This window comes from Planococcus citri, chromosome 4 (genome assembly GCF_950023065.1).
Source record: "Planococcus citri chromosome 4, ihPlaCitr1.1, whole genome shotgun sequence".
NCBI classification, from domain to species: domain Eukaryota; kingdom Metazoa; phylum Arthropoda; class Insecta; order Hemiptera; family Pseudococcidae; genus Planococcus; species Planococcus citri.
The window spans coordinates 18,683,768-18,698,319 of record NC_088680.1 but is presented as its reverse complement, the minus strand read 5'-3'; the positions used below and the strand labels follow the sequence as shown (position 1 = coordinate 18,698,319).

At 32.2% G+C, this 14,552-nt stretch overlaps 1 protein-coding gene across 10 annotated transcripts; it reads right to left on the bottom strand.

Annotated features, from left to right (window-relative positions):
* Positions 1 to 2,456: 2,456 nt before the first annotated feature.
* LOC135843222 (uncharacterized) lies at positions 2,457 to 13,986 on the bottom strand. Of its 10 annotated transcripts, none has more exons than XR_010558268.1 (12): positions 13,749 to 13,986; positions 13,545 to 13,679; positions 13,021 to 13,362; positions 12,237 to 12,909; positions 11,951 to 12,128; positions 11,321 to 11,596; positions 8,131 to 8,923; positions 7,719 to 8,036; positions 6,852 to 7,626; positions 3,438 to 3,596; positions 3,163 to 3,360; positions 2,457 to 3,068 (listed from the first exon to the last, which is right to left on the bottom strand). XR_010558268.1 is itself a non-coding variant. In XM_065361029.1 (4 exons), the coding sequence occupies exons 2-4, from the start codon at positions 3,525 to 3,527 to the stop codon at positions 2,544 to 2,546; spliced, it is 813 nt and encodes a 270-aa protein (XP_065217101.1). In that variant the 5' UTR covers positions 3,528 to 3,596; positions 3,921 to 4,161; the 3' UTR covers positions 2,457 to 2,543. The 10 variants fall into 10 exon arrangements, 1 of the variants encoding a protein (XP_065217101.1); XR_010558266.1 differs by having other exon boundaries at positions 8,135 to 8,923; positions 13,749 to 13,985; XR_010558263.1 differs by having other exon boundaries at positions 8,135 to 8,923; positions 11,951 to 12,067; positions 12,152 to 12,909; positions 13,749 to 13,984.
* Positions 13,987 to 14,552: the final 566 nt, after the last annotated feature.

The window sequence follows — 14,552 nt, the reverse complement described above, 5'->3', positions numbered from 1 at the left end:
ATTTTCCACTTCTTCAGGAGAACAAAATTGGATCTGTTGAGATCTGGTTCAGATTCAATCAGGTTTTCCCCTGTTGGATCTGAACTAGACAAATCTTGTTAGGTATAATTTGAGCTGAGAAACGTTCCCCCGGATCTGATCAAGTCTATTCAGATATTAACACATCCAATTCCAATCTAGATTCCTCTACATATAGAAATTAGAATTTGATGAATAGATGCAATCTGTTCAGGTCTCAACAGATGTAATTTTCAAACTGATTGGATCTGAAGAATTCCCAGATATGAATCTGATCAAATTCAGCCAAATCTAATCCAGTATAATCACTGGTAGGTCTCCCCCCCTCTAGTTTCCCCTATTGAATGTGATCAGACTTGAACAAACCGCATGTGATCGTAAGGTTGATCTGATACGATTTTGTATGATCAAATCAGATCTGATGGATGTGACAACTGATTGAACAGGTTTGATCAGATCCATTCCAGTTTCTTCTGATGGATGTTCCTGGATCTGATCTAATCAAACCGGTGTTATCGAAATCAGATCTTCAGATTGAATCAGGTTACCGCTATTGGAACTGATTGGATCCCATCAGATTAAATTGAACTCAGGAAATGTCTGGATATAAGTCTTATTGAATGTAATAAAATCTTATGAGATCACATTAAGATTGAGACTGACTATTTAGATCAGGTAGGTACAAACCGGTCTAATTTGAGCAGCTCTTATCTGATCAGGTTTAAGCAGGCCTTATCTGATCCGATCTCAGTCGATCTAATATAATCAGATTTAATTTGATCTAAGTAATCAAATTGGAGCTGGGAAATGTTAGAATATAAATCTGATCGAATTGAATCAGATCAGATCAAAGTTGAACATATGTGCAAGCAGCTGTAGTCAGATCAAGTCTGAGCAAATCTACATGGTCTCGGAGCTGGGAAGTGTTAGAATATAATCTGATCGGATTGAATCAGATCCGATCAAGGTTCCCTTATTAGAACTGATCAGGCCTAATCAGATCAAATCTGAACATGTGCGAGCAGCTGTAATCAGATCAAGTCTGAGCAAATCTACATGGTCTTATCAGATCAATGTATCTGAGCCAGTTTGGGCGTGTCTTATCCGATCAGGTTTAATTTGATCAAAACATTGATGTACCTAATATTTGGTGATATCAAATTGGATCTGGATAATTCTGGGTGTAATTCTGATCAATCAAATCGAATCAGATCCTATGAAGGTTCTTCTATTAAAATCAATCAGATCAGATCTGATCTGATCTGATCTGATCAAGTTGAAGCAGCTGTAACTAATCTGATCAGGTGCAAGCAGATGCAGATCTTATCTGACTAGGTCCCAACTGATCTTGTCTGAGCAGGTCTTATCTGATCAGGACATATTTTAACAAAATCTTGATCACATCAGATTTGGATTGATAAAATCAGATTTGATGAATTTCCATTTTCCAGATGTAATTTAGGTCAAATATTTCTAATGAAACCAAAGCCGATCCGATCAAGGTTTGTCTATCAAAATCAATCGTATCTGATCTGATAAAAGTTTGAGCAGATCTTATCTGATGAGGTCTGATCAGCTCTTCATCTGATGCAGTCTGAGGAACTCTTATCTGATGAGGTCTAAGTAGATCTTATGTACTTGATGAAGTCTGCGCAGATCTTATCTGATGAAGTCTGATCAAATCTTATCTGATGAAGTCTGAGCAGAAATCCAATTTGATCAAAATGTTGATCTGATCAGTTTTGGTGCGATCAAATTAAATCTAGAAAATTTCTGGGTGTAAATCTAAATGATCTGATCAAATTTAATTAAATGGAATCAGACCCCGCCGTTAAAGGTTCTCCTATCAAAACCGATCAGGTCTGATCTGATCAGATCGAATTCGATCAAAATGTTGATCTAATCAGATCTGGTCTGATTAAATTGGATCTGGGGAATGTCCAAACTCTGGATGTACTTAAACCTGATCAAATGTATTCAAATCGAAACAGATCCCATCGACGTTCTTTTGTTAAAACTGATCAGCTGTGAATAGATTTAATCTGATCAGTGATCAGCTCTGAACAAATCAAATTTTCTGAAAACGTTGAAGTGATCAGATTTGGTCTGATCAAATTGTATTGTGAAAGTATGCGGATTCAATGTGATCGTTTCAGATTGGATCAGATCGGAGCAACCTGAATCTGAGGAATGTTCGAATGTAAACCTGATCAATCAGATTTTTCATGTCAGGCAGATTCAATCTGATCTGATCTGCCCAGATTAGGTCTGATCAGAGTCAATTTATTTTTCTTTGGCGAATCCTTCGAGAATGCATCATTTTTCGCCTGGTTGGTATGTCTCCAACACTAATGTAACACGAGTGTTCGAATTTTTTATCATTTAAGTAGCCATTCGATTTGATAAAAAAAAAAAATAGAAAAAATATACTTGACATATGATGTATGATCTATGTGTATTTAAAAATATGTATTTACATTTATTATTGACTTGAAATAATTCTTACAATGAAAATGTTCGATTATTTACCCAACATAATTTTTTTTCTCCTTGATACCAGTGATTGGTACTTCAGGTTCGCTCCACTCTCGCAACATTCTCGTTATCGTTTCAGTCTTAGGATACGGAGTCACCAGCAAAGGGATAACAAACTTCACATCCTTATAGCTGGACATCGTAAGCGCCGATTTATCAGATTCCTCCGCTTCATCGAAAATGACCTTCGTTAACCGCTTATAGAATATTGCCAACCCTTTGGCGAATTCTTCTTTGGTACAGTTGCTTTTTTCAATCCGTTTAATTAAATCGTGAAAATCCCAAAACGTTGCAGGAGGATTTTCCAAGTAGAATATCCATCTTTGCCTTCTACGTTCGGCTATACGGTCGTAATCGTCGCTGTAGCCGATGGAGTCTAGTAGCGTTTGGTCTAACTGGAAGGTGGAATTCACATGACGTAATTCCAGGTTATCGAATTCCCTTTCGTAGGAGTCTACGGTTTGTTGGATGATTACTTTCCATTCTAATTGGAATTTGATGTTGTTACTGTTGGACTGCGAAGGGGGAAAATGACCAAATGATGGATTACTTTTGTAGGTATATTTGAGATGCATATTTTAATAGTAGGAATAGGCAGCTTATTCTTACCAGATTAGCTCTTAGAATTGATCTCTCGAGATTTGACTCCTCGTATAGTCTTTGTAAATCATCGTATTTACCTTGGATGAAGAGTAGTCTCTGATTTTTCTCTTTCACTTCATCGATGTTTTTCTTCAGACGCACATTCTCGTAGTATATCTTATCGAATGATAGTCTTAAATCGTCGTAGATATGCACAGGAACGTACTTTAAGGGATAGTTTCAATTGGAATGTTAGGTAGGTACCAAGTCGTGTTTAAATTAATGTGAGAAAAGAAACTTACCATTTTAGTTTCGTTATGTTTTTCAGTAGCTTGTGCAAAGATGGAAACGATATTTAAATATGAGACAACCACCGTTAAAATGTTCTTCATCGTGAGTCTTTTTTCGTTACGATCTCACAAATGTTTTCAGAGGAGCTATTGTAGCTATAGGGACGTTTCCTGCACAAATTCAAAAATGAGATAACTTACGAGTATAACTGATAATCCTGAAGGAAACAGGTTAAATCTGATCAGGACATTCAGGACTGAACAGTTCTGATCTGGGTAGTCATTAAAATCCAGTTGGATCAGGGAAATGCACAAAGAAGATTCACTCAAGTTTCCTTTGTTTGATGTGATCTCCTGGTCTGGTCTAAACAGATTTAATCTCATAGGATCCGATTTGATCGAGAAAATGACCAGATGTTATGTGATGTTACTTGATCAGAACCCATCATCATATTCCTCAGGGCATGCAAAATTATTCAATCCAACATTACTCACCTTCATCAAACGAAAACCATCATTGTGAAAATTTAAATGTTCTTTTAACCAAATTGATTTCGTCGGTATCTGCCTCGTATGAATTCTCTACGTTAATTGGGTTTCATTCCACCTGAATTAATTATTCCCAATTATAAATAATTGTTTTTTTGTCGTTAAGAAAAAAATTTCAAGAGACAAATTGTAATGGATTAATTTTAAAATCAATTCGTGAAACAGAAATGGGTAACCTACATGAAGCTGATATTGAAAAATTATCATTTATCATTCTTCAATGAATCAAGTAGATATTTTTATCTACATAGGTTCATTTAATCGATAGATTCAATAAAACTGATAAAATTGCTCAAAGTGTAAGCGAATTTGATGAAATTTTGGATGAGCGTGTATTTGCTCCATTTCATTCATTTTCGGTTAATTGGTTCATTGATCATGGCTCATCTATATTATCACCTAATTCAGTGAATATCTTTGTAATCACCTCTATTCTCTTATCTATCTATAGTCTGCTGATAACCAAATAATTGCAAAAAAATTCAAATATTTTTGAGGAATTTTGAGCCCAAAATTAGACCATTTGTTATTTTTAGGATTTTGGAGAAATATCAGAATTTTGAGTCCTAAATTGGCTCATGATTTTCGGAATTTTCAAAAAAGATGCCAAACGTACGGTTCATTAAAATGGGTTTAAATTTCGGCAGAAAACCAACAAAAAAAATTCCATCGAAACTTCTTTATAGCATTTTTGAAGAATTTTAAGCCCAACCTCGGGTTATGATGTTCACATTTTTGAAAAAAGTGTCTTGAACCTAATCATTAAAATATACCTATGTAGTATCCAGAAAATCAAAAACATCCATCAACATTTTTGGAATGCTTTTGAAGAATTTCAAGTCCAAAATCGGATTCTGATCATGATTTTAGGAGGTTTAAAAAAGCTGTTACGTAATCAATCAACATTGGTTGAAATTTTGACAGATGATGAAAAAATTGTTTCCAACATTTTTGAACAATTTCGAGCCTTAAATTGGGTCACAATTTTAGGGATTTTCAAAAAAAATGCTATACAACATCAAAATTGGTTCAAATTTTGGCAAAAAATCAAAAATTCTTATCAAAACTACTTCAAAGCTGTTCTAAAGAGTTGAAGGCCAAAATTGGATTATGATTTTCAACGTTTTTGAATAAGGTGTCATGTTGTCATGAGTCTCATCAAAATAGGTTAAATTCAGCAGAAACTTGAAGAAGTTTGGGCCTTAAACTGGAACATGATTTCCAAAAATGTGCCATGCAACATCGAAAAAAAGTTTAAATTTCGGCAGAAAATTGAAAAAAAAATCCTATCAAAATTTTTAAAAGCTTTTTTGAGGCATTTTGGGCCCAAAATTGGGTCATGATTTCAACATTTCTGAAAAAGGTGCTATTTGATCCATTAAAATGTATTGAAATGTTGACAAAAAATCAAAAAAATTGTTGATGAGTGCTTTTGATGAGTTTTGAGCATAAAATTGGATTATAATTTTGACTTGAAAAAGTCACATGTAACTTATTAAAATGGCCAAAAACTTCAACAGAAAATCAAGAATTTCATTCAATGTTTTTTTGGGTACTTCTGAAGAATTTTGAGCTTAAAATTAAATTATGATGTTAAGGGGGAAAAATGTCTTGCGATTCGTCAAAATACTTGGGTTAAAATTTGAGCAGAAAATAGACAATTTGTATCAAACATTTTCCTGGGCTTTTTTGAAGAATTTTGATCCCTAAATTGGATCATAAATTGACAGGATTTTTAAAATAGATCAAAATGGCTTTAAATTTTGACAAAAATTTAAAAAATCACATCAAAACCTTTTGAAAGTACATTTAAAGAATTTTAACTCAAAATTTATGATTTTGACTGAGATTTTGAAGAAAGTTTTTTGAAAAATTTGTCATGTTATCCATCAAAATGTTTTCTGAGAAAAAATCAAACTCTTTTTTTTTTAGCAATTTTAAAGAATTTTGAGAGTTAAATGCGAGGTCAATGAGATTTTTTGAAAATTTGTCATTTGGTGGAAAGTCAAAATTTTCTATCAAAAGTTTTTTCAGTGCTTTTGAAAAATTTTCATCCCTATTAGGTCATGATTTTTTGGGTTTTAGAAAAAGATGTCACAAAATCAATCAAAATGTGAAAATTTTGACAGAAAATGAAAAAGTTCCTTCAAATTTGCAACCTGTTAAATGGGTTAAAACTTCAGCAGAAAATTGAGAAATTTCTTTCACAACTTTTTCAAGCACATTTTGAAGAATTTTGAGCTCTACATAGAGTAATTTTTTTGGTGATTTTCAAAAAAAGTGCCCTGTGACTCACCTGCCAAAATGGGTCAAATTTTTGGCAAAACCAAAATCAAAAATTCCCATCACAAGTATTTTATTGAAGCTTTTTTGAAAAATTTCGAGCTCAAAATTGGATCATGATTTTTTAGTTTTTGAAAAAGCTGTTTCATGCAATCAACATGAGTTGACATTTCAGGAGAAAATCAAAAAGTTCTACCAAAATTTTTTTGAGCAATTTTGAAGAATTTTGAGCATGTATAATTGGATCATAATTTTCGAGGTTTTTAAAAAAATTTAACAAAGAAATCAAAAAAAATTTCAAAACTTTTTTCAAGACTTTTATAGAATTTTAAGCCCAACTGGGGTCATGAAATTTGAAGTTTTCAAAAAAGGCGTAATGCGACTTATCAAAAGTGGTTTAAATTTCGACAGCAAATCAAAAATTCCTGTAAAACAAGAATTTTGAGCCAAAAATTGGGGCATGATTTCGAGATTTTCGAAAAAGATGTAAGATATGTGACCCTCAGAAACTCATTACAATATTTCAACAGAAAATTAAATATTTCTCATTTGTAAAAAATATAACAAATCAAATTAGAATGAATAGGTACGAACTTTATTAGGTACTCAACTCAACAGAATTACGAGGCTCTTCTAATCTCGATTTTTAAATTGCGCCAAGATTATAATCTCTAAAATATGGACAAACTTACAATCAACTCCGATGAAAAAAAATACTCGCATTAATTCAAGCTACTTTTTCATACCTTATCAACAAACTCGACTTAAAAATCACCGATAAGAACTAGAAAGTGATACCTATTTTATCTTGTCACTTCCATTCTTGAGAAACGTACTCGATGCTACTAAAAATTAATTCATCTCAATTCCTGACTCAGGAAGGTGGTTTACCCGATTGCAACTCGCTGAAAATAGCATCTATCAATTTAGTCCTAGGATAATCGGCTAATAACAAAGGAACAATAAAATTCCACGTTGGGTAATCCATTAAATATGGATCAGTTTGCATCGTTCGACTAGCCATAGGTACAGCGTAAAAATTATACGATATTTCTCTATAGAACTTCGCCATTCTTCCGCAAAATTCTTCCAGCGTGAAATCACTTTTTTCTATACGTTTCACTAAACGATCGAAATAAATACAGTACGGAGGCGTTTTGAGGTAAAATTCCCATCTTTGCTTTCGTATTTCTACAAAATGCGAATCCTCGTAATAATCGAATGTATCGTTTAACTTTGGCTCATCTAATTGAAAGCTCGGTTGAGAGTATTTCAAGTGGAGTTTTTCGAAATGCTCTTCGTATTCGTCCATCACCAGCTTCATGAGTACTTTCCATTTGAATTGATAAAAATGAACGTGAGTTGCATTCTAAAAAAGATTCCATTGTTAAGTCATGAAAATCTACACAAAAAATATCGAATTTGTCACCTGAAAGTGGTGATACTGAATCGTATACTTACTATTTCTTTGCTCAGATTTTTCGCATCTATTTGGAGTTGACAATTTTCTTCATCTATTAAAAATAACTCTCTCCTCAGTCTTTGCTCCTCATCATCACTATTATTCGTACAAGTGTATCCAAGGGTTAAATTATTTGTCGTGGAAGATCCATTTGGATTGTTTGTTGTCATTTCGATGACTTCGTTTGTCTTTTCTTCTGACATTTCTTCAACTGGATGGGCTCGTAGTTCTTCTACTCGATGTTCTAGATAAAAACCTCTACTTTCCATCCTCTGACATTTAGCTAGTCTTTTGCTGTAGAGTATTTTTGATATCATCTGGAGGATGGATAATGAAAAGCATTAAGATGGTGTATTTCAGCAAAATTTGAAAGTTTTAAAGTTGAATATGAAAAATTGATAAAATAGGTACCTACTCCTGGAACAATCGGTTGGCGGCTGCGAGGAGAAAATATCGTTTTATTCTTATTATTATTTTTTCCATTTGTGGGCACAATATGGATAAATGAAACAAGCAGAAATAAAGTAAAAATCACCCTTAACATGCTTTAGTGTTGAAATAAATATACTTGGATAAAAACTACCTAGAATACTGAATAAACATGCATATTTTAAATTATCAATAGGTACAGTGTTGAGTGTACATTTTAATTAATGCTTCGAAAAGCAGTGATAAGAAAATTGTGATAATTAGGCCTGTATAGATTAATTTATCCCAGTAGGTTAACCTGACCTGACTCCACTTCACTGAGAATAATCTCGATCAATTTAGTTCTAGGATAGTCAGCCAATAACAAAGGAACAATTAACTTCATTTTTCCGCAATTGGAAAAATATCCTACAGTATTCTTAGATGTCAGTACAGTTTCCAAATGGGAGTTAAGTGATACATCTTTGTAAAATGAAGCTAACGTTCTACAGAATTCTTCCACTGTGAATTTACTTTCTTTAATTCGTTTCACTAGAGCACCGAAATAAACTTCGCAATAAGGGGGTGTTTTTAGATGAAATTCCCACCGTAGTCTTCTGAGTTCAGTCAACTTATCGTAAGATTCAATCGTCAGATTTATAAGTGTTTGGTTTAATTGGAAGACTGGTTGGGTACATGTCCAGCGCAGTTTATCGAAATGTTCTTCGTAATCGTGTATTACTCGCTGCATGAGTATTTTCCATTTGAATTGATATAGGTAATGATTGGTTGTATTCTGAAAATGATTTTTGTGTGATTATTTTACTACAGACGTAGTGGAAATTAGAAAATATGATTGGATCTGATTAGATCCAGTCTCTTCCTGATCAAAATTGACCTGATCAGACTCTGGTTTTGATTGAATGAGATCTGATATTGATCCAATCATTTTTTCCAAGGGAATACCTACACATAAATACAGGGCTTAATTGTATACTCAAGCTGCCCAAAATTGCTTGAAATTGTCACTTTTTGTAAAAAAAAGTCCCACTAAAAAAAAATGTTGAAAAGTTTTGAATTTGTGCTAAAATTTTTAGACTTGCTAATTACAAAAAATTTACTTTTTCACCAAAAATTCTCAATTTTTCAATTAGTCACACTTTTTTGGTAAAAATTGCTGAAAAGTTTCACAACATTTCTAAAAAGCTCTGCCTTTTGAAAAAATTAATCAAGTTTTGCTTTCAAACATAAATAGCAAGAAGTTTATCGTATTTTGTCAAAGATGCCAAAAAGTCTCATTTTTGTCAAAAATTGCTTAAAATTTTCGTGTTTGGCAAAAAATTTCCAGAAAGTCACATTTTTTTCAACTTGGATAAAGGTCTTGCTTTCTTTGCAAAAATTGCCAAAATGAGCCGGCTTTGGAGAGTCTAGCTTTTTTACCTATACAAAAAAATGTTGAGAATCCTTTATTTTTGCCAACAATTGCTAAAGTCACATCTCACTACTACGACACAAAAAAACACCAAAATCTTACCATTTTGTCAAAAATTCCCTAAAATTTGCCAAAAATTTGTTTTATAAAAATTTACTTAGGAAATTCAAATCCCTAAAGCCCTGCCCTTTGCCAAAAAAAGTCTCGGTTTTTCAATTTTCCCATAAAATTCTATAAAGTTACGTCTTTGAAAAAAAATTGCAAAAAAAAGTCTCATCTTCAACAACAACAAAAAATAAAGAAATCTCACTTTTTTAAACAAGAATTTCCAAAAACCAACAAACCTCACTTTTTTGGTAAAAATTGCTAAAAATTATTGCTTTTCCAATTTTTTGTCAAAAATTCTCTTGCCTCGTTTTTTACAAAAAAAAAAAAAAAATGTGAGATCTCTTTTCTTCCAAAAAGAATACAACAAGTCTCACTTTTCGCCAAAAATGTCCGAAAATTTTCATTTTTTTTACCCAAACAGTTTTTACTGAAAAACTTTAAAAAGCCATACTTACTCTTTGCTAAAATTGTCAAAAGTTTAAAATTTTTTAATGAATTCCTAAAATTTTCACTTTTTGGCAAAAATTGTCAAAGTTGTATTTTCTGCTAAAAAAATTGCAAAAAAGTCTCACTTGTTTGACAAAAAATGCAGTAAAATTTCACTTTGTTCCAAAGATTCCCAACAGGACACGTTTTTTTGATAAAAATTGCTAAAAACTTTTGCTTTTTCCAGTTTTTTTGCCAAAAATTCTCTTGTCTAGTTTTTTGCAAAAAAAATTGAAAAGATCTCACTTCTTTGACAAAAATGCAGCAAAGTTTCACTTTTCGCCAAAAATCCCCATCAATTTTCATTTTTTTTACCCATACAGGTTTTACTTTTTTTGGTAAATTGCTGAAAAGTTTTCTTTTTTTTCATGAAAAATACTAAAAAGCACACTCTTTGCTAAAATTGTCAAAGTTTTAATGTTTCTGAAGAATTCGTAAAATTCTCACTTTTTTTCCAAAAATTTTCATGCCAGTTTTTCGTAAAAAAAAATTGCAAAAAGTCTCACTTCTTCGAAAAAGAATGCATCAAAGTCTCACTTTTCGCCAAAAATCATCAGAAATTTTAATTTTTTTACCCAATTAGCGTTTACTTTTTTGGCGTAAATTTGCTAAAAAGTTTCAAAAAGTGATATTTTTCTGCTAAAATTGTCAAAGACTTCCTTTTGTCCAAAATAGTCCAAAGTTTTCACTATTTCAACAAAAATTGTAAATAAATCTCACTTTTTTTTGAAACTTTCTGAAAAATTCTGTTTTTTGTTGAAATTGTTAACGATTTTCCTTTCTGCCAAAAATCAAAAAAATCACACTTTTTTCCAAAAATTTACATAAGTCTCACTTTTTTAAGAAATTGACATAAAAATATGTAGCCAATAAGTCTAGCTTTTTAACTAACAAATTGCAAAATAATCCAACTTTTGTTACAAAAAGTTCTACGAAATATTATTTTTTTGCCAATAATTTGCAAAGTATTCCAATTTTTGCTGAACTTGTTAAAGTTTCGATTACGTTTTTTGGGTGTTTTTTTTTCTGCAAATGTTTCACTAGTAATTTGCAACTTTATTTTCTTGATTAGTTTTTGGTTACATTTTGAGCTTTTTTTGTTCTTGAAGTTATTTTTTTTTTTGTAGAAGAAATTGAATAAGAGCCATCGTCAGGAAGATTACTTACAATTTCTCTTGTCAAATCTTTTACGTCTTTTGGGAGCTGACGATTTTGTTGGTATACTTCCTTCAACTGTTGCCTGAGTCTTTGCTCTTCAGTAATACTAATACTCGTATTATTCATCATCGTTTCGATCGTTTTGTTTGCCTTTTCTTCAGGTCGCATTTTCTCAGCTAGATGAAGGTCTCGTAGCTCTTGTATTTGTCGTTCTAGACGAAAAACGGTGCTTTCAGCTTTCTGGCATTCGGCTTGCCTTTTATTGTAGGCTGCTCTTGATATCATCTAGACATAGGTACACTATTTTAGGTATTTCAACTTGCATAAAAATTTTTGAACCTGATAAAACTAGATCAAAAAACCAATTCAAAAATATACCACCAGTCAAAATTTAAGATGCTAAAATATATTTTTTGATTTTTGGCGAATTTTTAAAAATCTAATTTTGGCCCAAAAATGAGAAAAAAAATCAAAATTTTACCAAATTGACCTAGAAAGCTGAAATTTGGGATATACTCTATTTTCGACCTGCCAAATCGATTGGAAACGTGTTCGAATCATTTTAAGCAGTTGTGGAGCCTCCTGCAGATTTTTGGAACTTGAAATTCCCACAAAATAACAAATTAATAAAATACCTACTCCTGGGACCCCTTCGTGGTCGCAAGTTGGAAAAATCGTTTCATTCTTGTTGAAATTTTCTCCATTTATGAGCAGGATATGGGCAAATGAAACAAGCAGAGGTAAAGTAACGATCATCTCCTCATTCGAGATATAGAAAAAATGAGTTATTCGAAGCCAAGTTATCATATGTAGGTACCTTTAGAACAAAATAAAATTTACCTGAGGAGTGAAGTAATCAACTTTCAATCGGATAAAAAAGAACTGATATGTATATTTTATAGATTAGAAATACTAATATACTTACATTTTAATTAAGCTTACATAAACTGACTTGAGAAGTAGGTAGGTAGGTAATGATAAGAAGTAGGAAATTTATAAAGTAATCACAGCAAGTAAATCTTATCATTTCAAATTGAGAAAAGAACCTCTGCATACCACTGTGTGGGCTAATACATTATGTATTCGTAAATAATCTCAGGTGGTTTACCTGATTTCACCTCATCACACATATGTTTTATCATCGTCGTAGTTTTAAGATAATCGGCAGTTAATAAAGGAACAATAAAATTTAATTTCGGGTAGTAGGATAAATATTCACCACCATCGCTAAGTATAGATGGTTTAACAGTTTCCAAAAACGGATCGAATGATATTATTTTGTAGAATCTCGCTACTGCTTTGGAGAATTCTTGTACGGTGTATTCACTTTCATTGATACGTTTCACCAAACGTCTAAAATAAGTTTTACAGTAAGGGGGTGTTGAGAGGTAAAATTCCCAGCGTTGTCTTCTTACTTCTGCTAACTTGTCGTATCTCCAAGATTCGTGTGTTTCGTTTAAAAGTGTTTCATTTATTTGGAATAAAGGCTGATAAATCTTTAATAATTCCAGATTGTCTAAATTTTGTTCATGACTGTGTATCACATTCTTTAGAAATATTTTCCATTTGAATTGATAGAGATAATGGTTCAATGTATTCTGAAATTACGAGTATAATAAGTACACACTTATTTCAATAATGTCTCCTCGTGGGTTGGTCTAGGTGTAGATATTTAGGTACCTAATCGAAATAAAAATATGTTTACTTACATTTTCTGTTTTCAAATCATTAACTTGTTTTTGCAGTTGTTGATTTTGTTCGAGAGCATCTTTCAACTGTTGTTTTAGTTTTTGCACTACTGTATTATTTGTAGATTCAACAAGTGTTACATTCTCTGTCACATTTGATTCACTTGGATTTGGATGGTTTGTTGTCGTTGTGCCTTGTGCCATTTCATTCTCCTGTTCTTTTGCTATTCCCTCAGCTATTTTTTCGTAGTAACTTATTGGCTCAGCTCGAAGTGCTTGAATTTGTTGTACTAAAGTTAGCACATTTCCTTCAATTTCTAAGCACTCAGAATGCATCTCGTCGTAGAGTTTTTTTGATATCATCTGGAAGTATACAATCCTAATGTAATTTATGTTGAAACTGTAGGTGTATTTGTAAAAAATATCAATCGAATATCATCAATGATTATAATGAAAAACAGGTGTAAAAATGACGTATCTCTGACAAGCGAGAAAGTTTTGAATTTTGAAAAGACGAATGAATAAAAATGTAGGTAGGTACCTACTCCTGGAACGAATTCGTAGTTGGGAATTGGAGAAATCGTTTCATTTTCATGAACATTTTGGCCATCTGTGGGCAGAATGTGGTTGTGAATACATGAAACAAGTACGAGTACTGAAACAACAATCATCCTAGATTCCTGAAAAATAAATTATTAGAAGTATGATACCATCAGAAAACTAATTGATAAATTAGCATAAATACTCACCTTGATAAAATTTCAACCGACGAATATACCAATTACCGAAATCCTTCGTTTATTTCATCCTCAAAATCGCCATATTTGTATTTTGATTAAAATCACGATCAAAGTAAGAAAAAAATGAGGGCCTTCACTTCATGATTTGTAGGTGTAAATTATTAAACTTTTACGTATATCAACTCGTCTTTACTTTATTGTGAGGAATTGTAGACCTATAACATGGCTCCACTGAACAATTTTAAGCCAATCTGATGAATCTAATAAAAATTTCGATTATCAAAAAGTTGTTTATCTGCAGTGGAGGTTTCTGTTACGTTTTAGTTTTCTTGGTAGAACTGTAAATTTAATAGTCTCACGTCAGTCCTACTGGCAAAACGTGATCCAAAAATCAAAGGCTGACATTTTTGCTACCCAAAAAATTCATTTGAGTTTTTGTACGATGATAGCGCCCCCTTCAATTTCAGTAAAAAAAATGAACCGTTTTACTAATAGAATTATTCAGAGGTGACTTTGCGACCTTACCTATCAAAATGGTTTAAATTTTCTCAAGAATCAGGTAGGTACAAAATATTTCGACGAAAAAGTTTTTTGCACATTATTGAACAATTTTAAGGCAAAAATTGGATCAATGGTTTTTGAGATTTTTGAAAAAGGTGTCATGCGAATGCGACACTTCCAAAAGTGGTTAAAATTTCAGCAGAAAATCAAAAACACTTGTGAACATTTTTTGAGTAGTTTTGAAAAATTTTGAGCCCAAAATGGGAAATTTTAATCGATGAGGTCACATTGCCATTTTTTTAAAAACTCCAT

What these genes read in the sequence shown, in the direction of transcription:
- LOC135843222 (XM_065361029.1), bottom strand. Translation starts at nt 3,527, where the DNA reads ATGAAGAACATTTTAACGGTGGTTGTCTCATATTTAAATATCGTTTCC. An exon ending in AACATAACGAAACTAAAATG is followed by an intron (nt 3,361 to 3,437) that starts GTAAGTTTCTTT and finishes TATCCCTTAAAG; the next exon opens with TACGTTCCTGTGCATATCTA. An exon ending in CAATTCTAAGAGCTAATCTG is followed by an intron (nt 3,069 to 3,162) that starts GTAAGAATAAGC and finishes CCCCCTTCGCAG; the next exon opens with TCCAACAGTAACAACATCAA.